We start from the raw sequence: 20257 nt of genomic DNA, 5'->3' as shown, positions 1-20257 counted from the left end.
GTGTACCAAACTACACACAGCAGTTGTGTACATCGCAAAATTTTACTTAACAATGCGACGACCCGCCCGCGGGCCGTGGGATTTCCAACAGGCTACCAAGTACCTTGTTTTTTTGCGAGATCTGGCAACACTCCAACTGTGACCCACCCTTATCTCAGAGTACTGTCATTTTAACAAGAACATTATTAACCATTATTTTATTTTGATCTAACCACGGAATGCCGGAACCACAAAAAAAAAAAAAAAAGTACTGTTCCCTATCTGTCACTCACTCGACGTTGTGTCGATGTAGTGACACTAGGGGTCACTCTTGGGAGCCCGAGACACCTCTGGTCTTTGATAAAAGGCCAATGAAAACTGGCGAGTGGTATTTGCATGCCACTCCCCCGGACATACTGGTATAAAAGGAGCTGGTATGCAACCACTCATTCAGATTTTCTCTTCGGAGCTGAACGGTCATGCTCACTGAGCTGAATACTACTGTTCATTCACCTCTGCTGGATCTGACGACGCATTTCAGCGGCTTCTCCCTCCTCTGCACTGGTGCACTGCAGAGAACGCCCCTGGGTGCTTCGGCAGAAAAACTAGAGAGTATATTTTCTGAAAGATCTTTTTCCCCTCTAAAACAGTATATATTTCTCTAAAAGAGCGCACACGGAACGTCTTTTTAAAGACGCGGCTTTTTAAAGATGCCTTTCCGATTGTGTGTTATTCCTGGTTGTGGTCGTTATCTATTCAACTTCGGATGGTCATGATCGCTGTCTTTCGTGTCTGGGCACGACCCACATGAAGGAAGCGTTTGTGAATGGTTCATGTTCTCACTGCGAGAACATGACCATGGCAACGTTGCGGTCGCAGCTTGCTTTCATACCACCCCAGCAGCTCCCCGCCTTGGTCCTTCTACCTACGGGTATGAGGCCAGCGCGGCTAGCACTGGGGGCGATTTGGGGGCTCCAATGGGATCGCCTCCGCCGGGTATCACCCCGCAGACCTCCCATTCCCCAGCACGCTCGTCTGCCCCAATCGGGCTTCCGGATGAGTTCGCCGGCTCGTCTGATGGCGAGTCTGGCTTCTTGTTCGGAGCCCGTGAAGATGATGAGCTCTCGAGTGCAGCATCGGAGAGTGGGCTTGTCCAGTCGGACGCAGAAGCCTCAGCGGTATTCACTTCACCTTGGTCAAGGGTGAAAACACTGCCACCCTGCACGCGGAGATCGCTACCCTCCTACGGAAGGACGCGATAGAACCTGTCCTTCCAGCCAAGATGAAGAAAGGGTTTTACAGCCCCTACTTCATCGTACCGAAAAAAGGCGGTGGGTTGCGGCCAATCTTGGACCTGCGAGTACTGAACCGGGCTTTACACAGACTCCCGTTCAAGATGCTGACGCAAAAACGCATTCTGGCGAGGGTCCGGCATCAAGGTTGGTTCGCGGCAGTAGACCTGAAGGATGCATACTTCCACGTCTCGATCCTTCCTCTACACAGACCCTTCCTGCGGTTCGCGTTTGAGGGTCAGGCGTATCAGTACAAAGTCCTCCCTTTCGGCCTGTCCCTGTCTCCTCGCATCTTTACGAAGATCGCAGAGGCTGACCTTGCCCCGTTAAGGGAGGTGGGCATTCGCATTCTCAACTATCTCGATGACTGGCTAATCCTAGCTCACTCTCGAGACATGTTGTGCGCACACAGGGACCTGGTGCTCTCACACCTCAGCTGACTAGGGCTTCGGGTCAACTGGGAAAAGAGCAAGCTCCTCCCGGTTCAGAGCATCTCTTTTCTCGGATTGGAGTTGGACTCAGTCTCCTTGACGGCGCGTCTTACGAACGAGTGCGCCCAGTCGGTGCTGGCCTGTTTGAAGGCGTTCAAACAGAGAACAGCGGTTCCACTGAAACTTTTTCAGAGGCTCCTGGGACAAACTTTGTTCCCTGGTTGACTTCCTCCGAGCCCTGTGGCAGTCGAGTTTTTGGAGAGACTCACTTCCGGCCCAGTACACGTGCCAACTGAGAGTCCTGCTCTGGGGTAGGTGCTCCGCATGTGGCGGTTCCCTGTAAGGCTAACCCCATGTGATAAATATCTTCCACTAGTTCGTTTCCCTGTTGGCAAACTGCGTTTTCCTTGGGCAGAGCCCCTCTGCCCCAGTCTCCATGTTTGTAGTAACTCCTCCCCCACTGGGCAGGATATACCATGAAGACTCTCCACATGGTTGGAAAGACCATGTGACGTATTTTTCCACTTAAATATCCCCCCTCTCTTTGGGCGAGGTGTGGTCTCCGCGCTGTTTTCCCCTTGGGAGGGACACCCCCCGACTAGACCTGGCGACCCATTCGGATAATCCCCCTTCTTTTTTAGGTAGTGGAAAAAAAGATGGGGAAAAGAGGCCACGACTTGGTTAAGCCTGTCTCTATCTTTTGGGTAGTTGACTTGTCCCCAAAAAGGGCTGTTCGACACTCATAACTATGTTGGGGGAGGTTACGTGTCGACCTGGTGTGCTGGCTATGAGGCACACAGTAGTCTGCCCACCACACACCGCCAATTTACGTAACACAGTTCAGCCAATTGTGGTGTTTCATATAGAGACCCCTAGTGTCACTACATCGACACAAAGTCGAGTGAGTGACAGATAGGGAACGTCATGGTTACTTGTGTAACCTCCGTTCCCTGATGGAGGGAACGAGACGTTGTGTCCCTCCTGCCACAACGCTGAACTACCCGCTGAAATGGCCGGACCTTATATCGGCTCCTCAGCATAAAACCTGAATGAGTGGTTGCATACCAGCTCCTTTTATACCCGTATGTCCGGGGGAGTGGCATGCAAATACCACTCGCCAATTTTCATTGGCCTTTATCAAAGACCAGAGGTGTCTCGGGCTCCCAAGAGTGACACCTAGTGTCACTACATTGACACAATGTCTTGTTCCCTCCATCAGGGAACGGAGGTTACACATGTAACCATGACATTTCTGCTCAAAATGAAAAACATTTAGTTTTTAGTCCTTGGTTTCTAAGTCAGTGAGTTAAATGACACAGGATCATAAAGTAAATTAAACTGACAGTCGTATAAACTGTTGAAGATCCTTTGCATGTCTTTGCATAATCAGCACATGCTTCAGGGATCTGAGAGTGTTTATAGTGCTGTGAGTTTAACACTTCATCACTGAGAACTCCTCTTCATTATAACTGAACATACAACAACAAGAATGACTTTCATCAGCATCTGTTTTTGGACACTCACATTGTTTGCTCAAGGTTGGAATAGTCTTTCATTTTTAAATGCATTTGTCACTAAAAAGGTCTTTACATTTAAAATGTTCTTGTGTTTTAAGGGTGTTTAGGATAGATCACAGTTACTCAGAGTCCCTCAATAACAGCAGCTCAACCAGGACAAGAAGTTAAAATAAACTGTAAAACCAGCAGTAACGTGTACTTGGATTTCAGCCATGGCTACCGCTTAAACTGGTACTTACAGAAACCTGGAGAACCTCCTAAACTTGTTGTTTCTCAAGCCAACAAACTGCAGTCTGGAACTCCATCTAGATTTAGTGGCAGTGGATCTAATAGTGATTTCATTCTGACCATCAGTGGAGTCCAGACTGAAGATGCAGGACATTATTACTGTCTGAGTGGTCACTACATCAACAGTAAACATGTGTTCACACAGTGATAAAGAGTCATACAAAAACCTCTGTCAGTCAGACTGCACTGATACACTGACAGATACTGCAGCTGCTCATACAAACACTACACACACACACACACACACACACACACACACACACACACACACACACACACACACACACACACACACACACTCACACTATCACACAGTACTGACTTTCATAATTATAAAAATGTATATCAGTTTTTACACAAAAGTTAAAATGCAAGTTATCAGTTCCCTTCTAAAGTAAATTAAAGAAATGATACATAAACAGTATTTACTCAACTTCTGTTTGTTGTAACATAATCAAACATTAAAGATTGACAACTAAATGAAAGAAACAACCGATTCATGAAAAACAATATATAAAGACTGCATACTGCAAGAAAATCATTTAGTGTTATAAAGAAAGTTTCCAGAGATTATAAACACAGATCAGAAGTGTGTGACGCAAACAGAATCCTTGATATTGAGTTTTGAACAGCTGATTGAAACATTAATATGAAACATTCAGTATGACTGCTGAGATCAGACTCAGTGTAAACTGATGAATATGATCAAAGCTCATCTCTCCATTAGTCAAACTCAGCTGTCTCATTTCACACAAGAAAGAGTTCAAATATTTGCATCATCAGGTTGGAGTGCTTGTGTTCCTCTCAGAATAGAGCAGCTCCATCAGCATATGTTCACCATCGTAATACCATGAACACTTAAAAAAAAACAACAACAAAAAAAACATGTTAACTCCTTTGTGCAAAACATCAGATTTGCTTGTTTTCATTAAAGGACACAAAATAATCTTTGAAACATTCTGAATCATGCTGGATCCTGAATGTTTATATTTCAAAATCTGTTCATAAATGGTTACATGTACTGAGAACACCATATGTTTGAGTTTCCTAATTTGACTGCACAGTCTTGTTTCATAATGTCTCTGCAGGTGTTTTCATGGTTCATTGAGTGAAGTTTGTTTATAAAATGTGAGTGAACTGAACAAACAAATGACACAAATAATATAAATAAATCAACTTTTAAACAAAGACAGGAAACTTAAAATAATTGAATCTTTTATTTGTTTATTGAATTATGACAAGAGAGAATGAGCACTGAAAGACAAAAGCACACATATACTTGTGTGAATAGAAGGCCACTGTTAGTCTCCATGTGAGACATGAGTGAGAAGAGCAGAAGAGAATCCAGAGGATCTACTCAGAACACTGATCTCTCCTCACTTCTCCAGTGACTGACAGCTGGTCTTTCTGTTTGGCCTCACAGCTCACTGTGACCGCCTTCATCCACTCCTCCTGAGAGAGAGTCAGACTGCTGCTCCAGCTGTACAGACCGTCCTTCTCCAGGACCCCAGCACTGCTCTTCTCAGACCTGCTGCTCCCGTCCACCTTCCAGCTCAGGCTCCAGTCTGAGGGGAAGCCCTTGTTGGCCACACACATCAGTGTTGCTGTGTTCTTTGTGGAAATCTCTTCACTGGAGGGCGGCAGGACGCTCACTTTAGGACGAGTGATGCCTGACAAATACACAATAGACAACTTCAAAAGAAGAAAAGATTTCTTTCTCCAGATTGAAACAAAAGAAATTACATTATATTTTTTTCATATATTTTTTTTTACAAGATCTTTAAAGATATATCTGAAAACTTTCAACATTAATCTGCAAGATTTTTCTTCATGTTGATCTGTTCGCTCATATAAAGAACATTTTCCCCCCAAAGACTCTGAATTACCAAAATGATGTCAGTTTGACGGTTTGATGAAATTATTAATAAAGTTCACATATCTTTATATGATTGCAGTCAGACTTACACAAAAGCCGAAGAATATTTTTCCTTCATCAATTTCTCTTTCTACATTAAGAAATAACTATGAAAAGACATTGCCCAGAAAATTCTGTACAATGATGAACTTTTAACAGTTAATTTGGTGAAAGAATTCCTACAGTAAAACTTTATATCTTACATATTACATTAAGAAACATTTCATATTGAAGGAGCATTTTTATGAACTCTTGATAATGTTAGTAATTTAAACACAGAGCCATTTAACAGCTACAAAAACTGAATAACATCTCACTTCTGTACGAGCAACGAATTCACATGTGCTGACAAAGTGTAAATTAAGTGTCTTTAAAGTTCACCTTCATTTCTTGAAAAACAGCCAAATTATTCAATCTGTCTAATCAGATATTATTAATAAATATAGAAATATAAATAAAAATCCTGAAATTATAAAAGGCAACATTTTCTTGTTTAGTGACGAGTTGGAAACAGAACAATATTTTTGACAGAAATGTTTTTTTTTTTTTTTTTTTTTAAAGTGAGACAAATCACTGAACTCATATGTGTGTCAATTCAACATAAAACTGACACATTCCACATTATAAAAACACATATAACATTAAAATGATGATTTGATGATTCACTTACTGCCAACATCCAGTCTGGTGCCGCTGCTGAAAGTCCACCACAGTGATACAAACTAATAGAACAGCTGTACAAAAACCTCTGAGCGCTTCACTAACTGCACTTTAAACACATGATCACAAACACATCTTTACACAACACACATTCAAACATAATTCGTTTCATATTGTGATCAACTACTGTTTAAAAAATACAATAAAAAGATACATATTACATTCCAAATGATATACAACATGTTTATTACAATGTAATAACTCCACTCTACAACTCATTTGATTTACTTTGATCTACTGAATGCTCATGAGATATCCACAATGAGCAAAAATCATTAGAATTTCAAGCAACTGGAATTAATAACTAAAAGATAAAGATTGAAATGTATGAATGTAATTTGACATGTAATTGTTTCTTATTTCTGCTGTTCTGCTGTAACGGTCACATTTTCTGGTGAGAGGAAACAGTTTTGAATGTGTGTCCCACCCCTCTGATTAAAGCACAATATCAGACTGTCTGTTAGTCAGGACTGTCAAACCAACATCACTGTTCCTTCAGTTCTCACTCATTCACAGTAAAGATGACAGCACACGCTCTCATTATCTGCTCTCTACTGCTTTTCATTGCTGGTGAGAATCTATTTCAGTGCATTTCACAAAAATAAAGTAAATTGAATTGTATAAAGTTTTTTATTATTATTTAAAGTTTCAAAAAGGTCTTTTGAAATAATATTGAAACGTTCTGTTTATTTTATTATGTGTTTCAGAGTGTAATGGACAGATCACAGTCACTCAGAGTCCCTCAACAACAGCAGCTCAACCAGGACAACAAGTTAAAATAAACTGTAAAACCAGCAGGGATGTGTACCGGTCCAGTAGTGTGGGATACCTCTTGAGCTGGTACTTACAGAAACCTGGAGAAGCTCCTAAACTCCTCATATATTATACAAACCACCTGCAGTCTGGAACTCCATCTAGATTCAGTGGATCTAATAGTGATTTCACTTTGACCATCAGTGGAGTCCAGACTGAAGATGAAGGACATTATTACTGTCAGAGTGTTCACAATGTCCAATACTTATTCAGTAGTGACTGGGTGTTCACACAGTGATAAAGAGTCGTACAAAAATCTCCTTCAGTGAAAGAGGAACTACTGATACAGAAACAGTTTCTCTGAATGTTACATTATAAATTGACATGGACACAAAGTTTTTGATTTTTATATTTCACACTCAACACTACATATGAAACTGGATGACACATTTTATTATAAATTCAGTCATTTTGGGTTTATGTTTTACTGGCTGATATGACACTAGTCTTAAACTTTACTGACCCCTATCCATGTGAATACAGCATCATGCAAACATAAAACATTTGTTTTCACAGATGTCATATTTTAATGTAATTCATAACATTAAACATTTGACTTGTTTCACCCCCTCAATTGGACAGGCTCATATAAAGTGAGAGGTGATGTCACATTCATGTTGTTCAGGTATTCAAATAGATTCATCTAGTGCTGGAGTCTCTGGAGAATATAATTTGCTGTAGTTTTAGCACCTGATATTCATTTTAATAGATAAACGTGTAAATCACTGATCTGACAAAAGACCCTGAACCTGATTAAAAAAAGCCAGAAATGAATGAAAGTGGATGAGGGCGTGCTGCTGTCACTGCCATTCTGTGTTGTTTGTAGACACGTGTTGAACAATAAGGATATGTTCCGGTATACACAAGTCCAGATGTTTATTTAAGTAGTTATAACTTAAATTATATGACTTATATGATAGTCTTAGAATGACAATATACTGTTTGAACAATATTATCAAGCTTATTATGTAAAATAACTGTGTTTTAAAACCTATGTGGGTTTCATGTTATTCTTCTTTTAAGAGGGAAATTTGAATATATTCACAGTAAGACAACATTGATATCGAAGATCAGTTATAAAGTCAGCAGAATTAGATAAAGTAGAATAATGAACAAATGTTGCTTTGTATCCTATTATTGGGCATGAGGAAATAACTTTAACCCTTACCTCTTCAAGTCACATAATGTCAAATGCAATATGCTGCTTTAAAAAGGTATAAAACACAGGGCATATTGTGCTTGTGTAATGTTGTTAAATGCAGATGAACAATAAAAGACTGTCAAATGATTAAACAGACACATAAAAAGAGGGACCCACACACAAGAACACGCAGTTGAACCAATACAGTGTTCCAGTATTATCTGAAAATGAAGACAAATGCCTCAAAGGTTTGTGTGAACTGTGAATATAATGACAAGTGTATAGCCAGTCTCTCTCTGTGTCGGCGAGGATTTGAATCTGTTTAGTTAGATTACTTCAGCATTCAAACTGTGTATGTTGATAAATAACTAGTCAGTCACTGTGCTTTTTGCTTTTGACAATCTTTGATGCTGGTCTGGTATAAATTGTGCTAGAAATTATTTCCCACCGAAAAGGAAACCAGTTTGTCTGAACTTTTACTAATATTAATATTTTGTCCTTCTGTAGAATCAAGAGGTTCAGTGACAGTCACTCAAACACCTGCAGTGAAATCTGTTCATCTCAGAGACACATTTACTATCACGTCATACAGTGAACCAGACGCTGCTAATGAAAAAGTCTTTTATACAAGCTCCATTATCATAGAACTGTATGAGTGGTTTGAGGAACCAGATCAGCACATGACTGGAGAAACTGGAACCATTTCAGACCTTAAAAAAGGCACTTATCAAGAACCACAGAGGTCAACTAGATGAGAAGTTGACACAAGCTGATGCTGCAAACAATGCCTTCACCATAGTGTCAACCACAGAGATCTCCATTCCTACATTCATCCAGAATTTTAAAGCCTGTGCTCCTTTTGAATGTTGTTTCAGAATATTTTGCTGCATTATATAAAAGTGGTCATGCAGCTTAGAGCTCAAGTTAATTGATTTCAGTTTACATGAGCTTGTTATATTTCAGACCATACAGTAAAACAGAAGATAAGTTGACTTTTGTGTTACATTGCAATAAGTCACTGGAGGAAAAATGATGATGAAAGCCAGTTTCCTGTGGAAGAGATCCCCGGTCCATCTGGCCTGAACCAAACAGATGAAGTAGATCAAACTCGTTTTGAATCCACGGTTCAGTCCTGTTTTTATTCTATATTTTTTCCTTTGCCGACTACGTCCTGCACCTTTCGATTTCAGAATGTACTTTCTTTAAGATCCATATTCTTTAAAATGAACGTGGGGTAACTTCTACTCATGAAGAAGCTTCCTGTCAGTGCATGATATTGATCTATGAAAGGTTTGAGGAGCCACAGCAGAACATCATGAGTTTGGAGAGACTTAAACAGTGTCAGACCTTAAGGGACTTTATCAAGAACCACAGAAGTCAACTAGATAGAGAAGTTAGCACATTTGCCTTCAGCATGGTGTCCACCACAGGAATCTCCATTCAGGCAGATCCCTGATCAGAAGAGACACCTTAAATCTCAAGATAATAGACTGAACTTTAACTGGGCTCCATTGGGGCAGGTTATATACCATCCATGGTTAAAAAACAAAACAAAATAAAAATAAATAAAAAACAGTGTGGACGTGGCCTCAAACAGCTTGAGCAGAAAGTGGCTGGGCTTTTGTGGTCTTGGACTGAAAACATTTGGCTCCAGGAGTCTCACTCGATGGATGGATGGATGGATGGATGGATGTTTATGTTGACTGTTCATCTGGTTCCTGCCTCCTCCCTGCCCAACCTTTACCTGTTACAGTCAACATAAAGATTAATGTAAAACTCAACATAAAACCAACATAACAAACATCCGCGTGTGTCTCTCTCTCGAACCGGCGTCTCCGGCCGCCCCTCATCTCGCTCTCCCGCTGATCAGCTGATTGAGCGCCGGCCGTGCTCCATCACGGCCCGGCCACACCCTCCTCCTCGTCACATTCTGTAATACGTGTTAAATGTGCATTATGTAATGGAATATGTGGGAGTTAATGTCCATTATGTAATTTGTGAAAGTAACGAGTTACTCACTACTTGAGGACTCTTTTAATTGGATACTTGAGTTCTCTTACTCAAGTAATTATTTATGTTAGTAGTTTTACTTCTACTTGAGTAATTGTACTTTTACTTGAGTACAGTTTTTGGCTACTCTGCCCTCCTCTGCCAACATTCCACACTCCGTTTTGACGGTTGAAAAAGTGCATCATCCGTGTTCTCAAAGTACACTTCTTTTTGTTGCATTTTCAGTGTAAACATACTACTCGCACTACTTACACTACAATATGACATAAAATAGTGCAGAAGTGTGCGGTTTGGGATGCACCTTTAGACTCCCTCCCTCATTGTCACAGTATTAAAGATTTATTCATTACATTATGCGTTAAGTTAAATGCATTTGAATTATTATTAATTATGAACATATTTCTATAGCACATTTAAAAAGAAAAACAGAATTTGACCAAAGTGCTTTACAGGTAAAATAGGGGAGACCGGGTTTGGTTGGCATCGGCTACTGTTTATACTTTGTCGAATGTCTTTGGTGGAACGAACACTAGTTCTTAGGTTAAAAAAACAAAACAAATAACATTTAATGTCACAAAATATTTACTGACTTTTGTCAATAAATTATTAAAGTTATGCTATGTATTTGTGGGGTTGTACAGGTTGTGGGGTTCATTGGGACAGTGTAAAAATAGATTCAAGAGTAAAGAAACATAGAAAAGGACAAATCAACACATTTCTCATATATCATTAATATGAGTTATGATTATGTAATTAATATGTTTATACTAGTACAATTATGATTAATAGATGATTCTTTTATGGTTTGGGACTAATATGAAAAATGTTCTTATATAAACTTATACAAACTTGTATAAACGTAAAACAGTTTAATCAATAATAAATGAGAGTAACTTACTGTATCATTGGCTTAGCTTAACTAGCTTAGCATTGGCTAGCATTATTTTAAATGACAGTACTCTGTGCTAAAATTGGGTGATATACCAGTTGCAGTGTTGCCAGATCTTGCAAGAAAAGCAAGCCCAAAATAAGGGACTTGCCTCACCCAAAATAAGTGAAAATAAACAATCATTTTTTGTCCCATGTGGGGGAATTAGCAGCATAGAATCATAACAAGCAAAGTATACACTAGCCTAGATAAAAATAAAAATAAAAAGTCATTTCAATAAATGCATTCTTTATATTATATATATATATATATATATATATATATATATATATATATATATATATATATATATATATATATCCCTACAAATATTTAAAATATACATCTGAATTATATTATTTCATGATGCATCATATCTCACAATAATTCAGTGAAGACTTGGAAACAACTGAGAAATGTACTTTTAACCTCGATATTTTTCCTTGCATTTGGATTAATCGTGCATGTATGTGTAGTAATTATACAGTGGCAAGATAAAGTATGTGAACCCCTTTGGAATTACCTGCATTTATGTATAAATTTGTCTTAAAAGCCATTTTGAACTTCATCTAAGTTACAATAATGAACAAACACATTCTGTTTTAACTAATAACACAAAAATTATTGTATTGTTCTTGTACATATTGAATACATCATTCAAACATTTACAGTGTAGGTTGTAAAAAGTATGTGAACCCCTTCTCTAAATACATCAACAAAAGCTAATTAGAGTCAGGAGTTGGCAAACCTGGCATCCAATTAATGAAACGAGATTGGAGGTGTGGGTTAGAGCTACTTTGACTTATAAAAAGCACTCAAACATTTTACGTTTGCTATTCACAAGAAGCATCTGCTGACGTGGACCATGTCTCGCAGAAAAAGATCTCAGAAGACCTACGATCAAGAATTGTTGCTTTGCATGAAGCTGGAAAGGGTTAAAATGTTATCTTGAAGAACTTAGTTATTCATCTGTCAGACAGTTAGACAAACTGTCTATAAATGGAAATGATTTAGTACTGTGGCTACTCTCCCTAGACGTGGACGTGCAGCCAAGATGACTCAAAGGGCATACCGCAGAATGCTCAATGAGGTAAAATAAATAAATAAATAAATAAATCAGCTAAACGACTTGAGGGAATCATTGGAGCTGGTTAACATCTCTGTTCATGTGTCTACTATACGGAAAACATTAAACAGGCATGGTGTCAATGGCAGGACAACATGAAGGAAGCCACTGCTTCCCAACAAAACATTACTGCGCACCTGAAGTTTGCCAAAGACAGCCTTGACACTCCACAACGCTACTGGGAAAATGTTTTGTGGACAGATGAAACTACGGTTGAATTGCTTGTGAAGAACACACAGCACTAAGTATGGTGTAAAAAAGGGGATCGCATACCAACATGCAGTGTTGGGCAAGCTACTCCAAAAATGTAGCAAGCTTAGCTACAAACTACTCAACAGAAATATTAGTTAAGCTAAGCTAAAAGCATCATCAGAGGCCATATTTCGTGTGTGTGTGTGTGTGTGTGTGTGTGTGTGTGTGAGCACATCTGGGCAATAACAATGTGATTTCTGATGGTATCAGATGGTAATACCATGGGACTTTGTAGCAAGGTATTCTGGGCCCCTTTACTATAAAAAATATATGGCTTAGAAGTTGTTGTGGGTCCCCCCTGGACCTGTGGGCCCCTAGAATCGTTACCACATTTCACCCCACTAGCTACGGCCCTGACTTTAACATATAATTACCATATTTATGTACCATTCTGTATTTGCATGGTGCTTCAAAGTACTTCAAAGGATACCATGTTATTACCATGGTAAATTGATATATGATTACAATATTCATATATTATTGTATTTACATGGTGCTTCAAAGTAATTAAAAAATACCATGGTTCTTCGCTATATGATTACCATATTCATATAGTCTACCATTGTATTAACATAGTGCGTCCAGGTAATGGTACATGTCCAAAAAACATGGTAATGTCATGGTACTTTTTATGTGTTTTCGTGTAGGCTAATACGTGTTTTGATACTCTTTTGGTTGGAAAATATATTTACCTGCAGAATTTGTTTACAAGCTGCAAATGTGTTGAAATTTATAAAGATCTTCTTTATCACTGATAAACGATAGGATGCATTTGCAGGTTTCATTTCCATTGATTGTAGATCCACTGCAACCAGCGTTATTTTTATTTTCCGTGTTATAAAATACTCCATGAGTTTATTGGCAAGTGAGAGCGCGCACAAATGATTCAGCAGCTTTCTGAGGCATTCAGATTGAATTGTGAACCGATTCAGACTGCTTTCCTATCATGAGTTACCCATTCATTTTAAAAAACCGGCTCAGATGAGCAATTCAATTGTGATGGACATCTTTAGTTTTGATTCAAAATTGGCGATAGTAAACACCGGGTACAAGGCATGATGTACTGGTGTAGCTTTTCTCAACGCTACGCCGCAACCTTGTCAAAAATATAGCTTTGCTACTGAAAAGCTAATTGATTTAAAAACTAGCGAAGCTACCACTTCGCTTCTCTGAAATGTAGTTAAGCTAATAGCTTCGCTATTTGTAGCAAAGCTACTGCCCATCACTACCAACATGAAAACATCATCCCAACGGTGAAGTACGGTGGAGGGAGCATCATGATTTGGGGCTGCTTTGCTCCTTCGGGTCTGGACAGCTTGCCATCATCGAGGGGAAAATGAATTCCCAAGTTTATCAAGATATCCTACAGGATAATGTCAGGGTGGCTGTATGCCAGCTGGAGCTCAGAAGAAGTTGGGTGATGCAGCAGGACAATGACCCTAAACATCAAAGTAAATCCACTACAGAATGACTACAAGAAAAGAAAATCCATCTTTTGGAGTGTCCCAGTCAGAACCCAGACCTTAACCCAATAGAGATGCTGTGGAATGACCTCAAGAGAGCTGTTCACACCAGACATCCTAAGAATATGGCTGAGCTGAAGCAGTTCTGTAAAGAAGAATGGTCCTAAAATTCCTTCTGAACGTTGTGCAGGTCTAATCTGCAGCTACCGGAAACACTTGCTTGAGGTTATTGCTGCCAAAGGAGGATCAACCAGTTATTAAATCCAAGGGTTCACTTACTTTTTCCACAGCACTGTGAATGTTTAATGGGATGTGATCAAAAAAGACATGAAAGATTATAATTGTTTGTGTGTTGTTAGCTTAAACACATTGTGTTTGTCTATACTTGTGACTTTGATGAAGATGAGATCACAATTTATGACCAATTAATGTAGAAAACCAGCAAATTCCAAAGGGTTCACATACTTTTCTTGCCACTGCATATAGTTGCCAAAAAGGTCTTCAGCAGCATGTCACGAAAGACTACATCTACAACGTGCAATTAGGCAAAGAGTTGTGTGATGTAGCAGTTGCCTTCAGAATCAAAGCACATGCTCATCATGTTCCATTTAAAAGAGTGAAACCCCATTTTTTTTGGGCAACAGCAAGTGGTGTAACTCCAATAATGTACTCTGATAAACCATTTATCGTTCATTTTCAGTTTTCGTTTCTTGAACCACTTTTAGTCCCTGTTGTGATGAAAGTCAACTAGCATAGCTAATCACAGGCTTACAAATCTTTCATCAAAATATAACTGATACCCATCACCATTAACTTAAATTAATATATTGACATGTATTGAAGTAAAATCCCACTTGAGTCCATAAATTACAGGATTTTTTTTGGGGGGGGGGCCCGTTCAGAGCAAATGCGTTCTTGCTCTAAAAAAGCTAGACAGGGCGTTAAAAGTTGAAGTTCTTTTTAATTTAAAAAAAATCCATCTAGCAAATTTTCTCTTTTGGAAAATTCATTTGCCAGATGCTTTCCCAATGCGTCTTATACTGCATCTAAGGTATACAATTTATCAGAGTTGGGCTACAGGAATCTAGTTTGCTTATTTGGAGTCATAACTACAACTCTGAAACACCACAAAGGCTTGTGTGCAAAGAATAAGCCTAAATTCAACACATTTCATAAATAATTATAATAAAAAATGAAAAAAAGAAAACATTTATTTTTTTCATGCATCAAACCTAAATAAGTTACACCTCAGTAATATTCTGAACTGAGCCAGATGAACAGTTCTGGAACCATAATATCCAGCTACTAGCAAGGGCTGTCTGACCAAAAAAATACTGATACTACACAGGAAAAGTGTATGTATGCCTGTGTGACTGTCAGACAGAAAACTAAATTCAGTTTCCCCAAAGATTAAAAAAAAAAAAAAAAAAGTCTGATCTCTTACCTCTCTCTTTAACACAGACACAAAGTAAGACTAAACGTATAATACACCATAACAATGATGATGTAATCTTTATGTCACACATTCTCAGTTTGTTTTGATTGGCAGCCAGCAGATGGATGAATGTCAGGATATATGTTGTGGATTACACGCTCATTACAAAACTTTATAATCATCATCCTGCTCTAACCCAAGCTTTAGAAGTATCTTAGAAACATTCTACATGTTATAACTTTTTACACTCGCATATCGCATTCATACTGCATACAGATATCTATAGAGACTAGTAGCCCCTAAAGAATAAACTCTCTCTCACAAACACACACACACACACACAAATAAACACACACACCAACCTGTGTAACAATGACATGTTTCCTCTTCTTAATGAGTGTCTCATTAACGATGTTTATAATTTCACATTCAGTAATGAAATTACAGCATTGTCTTTTGCTTTAAACAGTAGAATTATTCAACTGCTTTACTGTTTAACCCAGTGACAGCAAACATTAGCCAATGTTCTAGAATCTGAAAAATGTAAGTGTCAAACATCTGAACAAAAATCTGTGTAAAGGGATAATTGGACATGTCTGTTAAAGGGATAGTCCATCCAAAAATGAAAATTATATCGCCATTTATTCACTGTCATGTTGTATTATTTTCTTTCCTCCGTTAAACACAAAAGGAGATACTTAGCATAATGTCCGAGCTGCTCTTTTTTTAAAGAATCTTATTGTTTAACACTGTGACCAGTGACAAGGACTTGCGGAGAATTTAACAGTTGTCTCAATTTCAAATCATGAGTGTGAATTTGTAATAAATTGAGAGTTAGGGTTTGAATTGGAATGACAGGTATAGAAATATTTGTGTATCAGAAAATTCCACAGTATATTTATTCTCAAAAACAGGGGTTTTCAAACTTTTCAATGCCAAGAATCTTCAAATATGATATTTTTCAAATAATAGGCCTGTGTGTAATAATTAGTAATAGAGTTCAACCAATATATTTATTTTACCCATTAATCAGTGCCGATAGTTGCTTTTTGTAACTATCGGTTATTGGCAAAAATTGACACAATAGATGCCGATATATTATTATTATTATTATTATTATTATTATTATTATTATTATTATTATTATTATTTCCTCAGTGTTCCTCTGTGGACAAAACCTACAAAAACTTAATTTGATTAATATTTACATATAGAACAACGTAACAGAGCCAAGACTCAAAACGAATTCACAATTATTAATGCAAAGTGTAAACAAAACAAAACAAGTTTCTATTGTAATACATTGTACATGTATGTGAGAGTGCATGTTTTGTTTCTCTTGTGTGTTTGTGTGAGCTGGAAGCACAGACATTTCAAAATAAGAGTCCCGGTGTATTTCAGGCTTTTTTATAATTAAAAGTCCATCGTTATGCTCCAAAGCTTTTTTTTAATTTTTTTTTTTTATTAACTGGTCGATTAATCGGTTATCAGCCTTTTCCATCACCTTAGTTATCGATATCTGCAAAATCCACTATCGACTGACGTCTAATTAGTAAGTTAGTTCATTTGTGTGGATGACACTCAGAATGTAGATTTATGTAACAGCGCTCTTTACTCGTCTCACAACGACAGATTTAGTTTTCTCAAACTGCATCAAAACTGCACAGTACAAGGGGGCCCGAGTAAAGACGCTGACTTAATTTAGACTCATATGACTAAAGACTGAAGATTAAAAGAAGTTTACCTGTATGTGGACCTACAATATGACAATGACACAAAAACACTTAGAAGGTGATGAAATGATTCACGTCAAAGTCCAGATGTAAACCTCATAGAAATGCAGTAGAGGGACTAAACACAGACAGAACAAACAAGAAACCCCTCAAACATCTTACAGCTGATGGAGATCTGTGAGGAGGAATGAACAAAATCTCCTCAAGTGACATTGGGTGAATTATTGACTTCTCTGCATTACTCTTGATTTCTGCTGCACATTTTCCAGAACTGTTGAAGTGTTTTTCACTCATTGAGTTTAATGACACAGAATTACAGTGAATATTAGACTGACAGCAGTATAAACTATTGAAGATCCTTTGCATGTCTTTACATAATCAGCACATGCTTCAGTGATCTGAGAGTGTTTATAGTGCTGTGAGTTTAACACTTCATCACTGAGAACACAACACAATCTTCATCAACACACAACACAACAACAATGACCTTCATCATCATCTTCATCTGGAAACTCACAGTGTTTGCTCAAAGTTTGTAGAGTTTATTTTAAAATGATAGATAATTTATTTGTCAAATATACTTTGTTAATAAAATGTATCTTGTTTAATAATATATTTTGTGTGTTTCGGATTGTAATGGACAGATCACAGTCACTCAGAGTCCCTCAACAACAGCAGCTCAACCAGGACAAGAAGTTAAAATAAACTGTCTACCGGCACAGTAGTGTGGTATATCTCTTGAGCTGGTACTTACAGAAACCTGGAGAAGCTCCTAAAATCCTCATATATTGTACATGCACCCTCCAGTCTGGAACTCCATCTAGATCCTTTTTGAGGACTTCCGTTCGGCTTTCGACACCTTCATCCCAGCTATACTTCAGACTAAACTGCACCAGCTCTCTGTTCCCACATCAATCTGTCAGTGGATTACCAGCTTTCTGACAGACAGGCAGCAGTTTGTGAGACAGGGGAAATTCACTTCCAGTACCTGTACAACCAGCACTGGTGCCCCCCAGGGATGTGTGCTCTCCCCACTACTCTTCTCCCTCTACACCAATGACTGCATCGCCATGGACCCCTCTGTCAAGCTCCTGAAGTTTGCAGACGACACCACTGTCATCGGCCTCATCCGAGATGACGATGAATCAGCATAGAGAAGGGAGGTTGAACAGCTGGCCGTCTGGTGCAGTCAAAACAACCTGGAGCTGAACATGCTCAAAACAGTGCAGATGACTGTGGACTTTAGGAGGAACACCCCAACACTGACCCCCCTCACCATTCTGAACAGCACTGTGGCAACATTGGAGTCATTCAGGTTCCTTGGCACTACAATCTCACTGGACCTGAAGAGGGAGACCCACATGACTCCACTGTGAAAAAGACCCAGCAGAGGTTGTACTTCCTTTGCCAGTTGAGGAAGTTCAACCTGCCACAGGCACTGCTGATACAGTTCTACTCAGCAGTCATTGGGTCTGTCCTCTGCACTTCAATAACTGTCTGGTTTGGTTTAGATACAAAATCGGATATCAGAAGACTACAAAGGACAGTTTGGACTGCTGAGAGGATTATTGGTTGTCCCCTGCCCTCCCTTCAAGAACTATACACTTCCAGAGTGAGGAAAAAGGCTGGAAAAATCACTGTGGACTCCACTCACCCAGCCCACTACCTTTTTGAACTGTTGCCTTCTGGCCGACGCTTCAGAGCTCTGAGCACCAGAACCGTCAGGCACAGGAACAGTTTTTTCCCTCAGGCTATCCATCTCATGAACAGTTAAAACTGCCCCATTGAGCAATAATTATGTGCAATTCACCGTCTACTCTTTTTATATTTATCAAACACATCCAACCTCTTCTGCCATTATATTCCTTTGCGCTGTATATAACAGATTTGTGTTTAGTAAAGTATATTTATGTGTGTATGTATGTATGTGTGTGTATGTGTGTGTGTGTGTGTATGTGTATATATGTATGTATGTGTATGTATGTATATATATTATGCAAATATATATTGTCTTCTGTATATACTTTATTTTCTATTCAATTGTATTGTATTGTGCACTGGAAGCTCCTGTCACCAAGACAAATTCCTTGTATGTGTAAGCATACTTGGCAATAAAGCTGATTCTGATTCTCATTCAGTGGCAGTGGATCTAATAGTGATTTCACTCTGACCATCAGTGGAGTCCAGACTGAAGATGCAGGACATTATTACTGTCAGAGTTAATCTGTGTTCACACCAGTGGCGGCAGGGGCCTAAATTTTCAGGTGGGGCTCTGAGCCAATGCACGCGCTGGAAAAAATGTGTGTGCACGCATGTTTTTTTGTCATGGAGGCAGATTTAGGGCTGTTTGATTCCAGAAATTTGGGAATCGATTCCAATTCTGGTTCCTGGTTTTAAGAGTCGATTCCGAAAAAAACGGGGTAAAGTTAAATCTCAAAATAAACAGCTCACTAGCATTCTTTGCACTACTTTTAATAGCATAAATGAGATTTACTATCCATTCTAAAATTAAATTAGAATGTAAGCTTCAATCCCATGAGATAAATTTGAGGGAAATTTGAGGCTGTATTTCGAAGAACTACCGCAAATAATCTTAAAAACACCATTTAACCTACACTGAAATTTTCTGTTTCCTCTCATGAGTTCATGTTTAGAAAGAGGTTTATATTAGAATGTACAGTAACTGTCCACTACCGTTTGTACACTGAATAAAATGTCCAAACAATACACTTCAGTTTTATTTAAAAATCCAGACTGTTGTACTGGTTTATTTCATACAATTTAAAAAATATATATAATTGTTTTTAATTTGATTACATGAAATTATTTTAATGTAAAAGTGTGTAAAATGTAGGCTACTTAAAAAAATTAGTGTAAAGGGTTTTAAAACGAACGAGTAGAGAAGCGTTACATTCTCACTTTTATAATGCAGCACATTGATTATTTAAACTTTAACACACAGATTTATTGATGTGAACTGGGAAACTGACTCATCTCTGCCATCTCCTTGTTGCAGACTTCATCAGGAATCAGGAATGTTGTTTTTATTTGCCAATTTAATGTCACAAATTTGGCATGTTCCTTGATTTTAATCCAAAGTAAAAATATTGTCAAACATTAGAGGTCTGGAAAGCAGATATTTGAAGGGTTTGTGTGATTGCGAATACAAATCAACCGGTTTTCCTGAAAGGATTCGACTCCAGCTTTGGAGTCG

The 20257-nt window shown here is 38.5% G+C and overlaps 2 gene segments (V, D, J or C); both read right to left on the bottom strand.

Annotated features, from left to right (window-relative positions):
- Positions 1-20257, bottom strand: part of LOC127431741 (Ig kappa-b4 chain C region-like) — a 59632-nt gene that overhangs the window by 18702 nt on the left and 20673 nt on the right.
- LOC127431727 (Ig kappa chain V-III region MOPC 63-like) overlaps positions 4706-20257 on the bottom strand; it is a 58233-nt gene continuing 42681 nt past the window's right edge. The window contains 2 exon segments of the V gene segment in view: positions 4706-5177; positions 6093-6130. Coding sequence covers positions 4861-5177; positions 6093-6130 — 355 coding nt within the window.

Source organism: Myxocyprinus asiaticus, chromosome 41 (assembly GCF_019703515.2).
Source record: "Myxocyprinus asiaticus isolate MX2 ecotype Aquarium Trade chromosome 41, UBuf_Myxa_2, whole genome shotgun sequence".
Taxonomy (NCBI): Eukaryota; Metazoa; Chordata; class Actinopteri; order Cypriniformes; family Catostomidae; genus Myxocyprinus; species Myxocyprinus asiaticus.
This window is presented reverse-complemented; position numbering and strand designations above follow the sequence as displayed.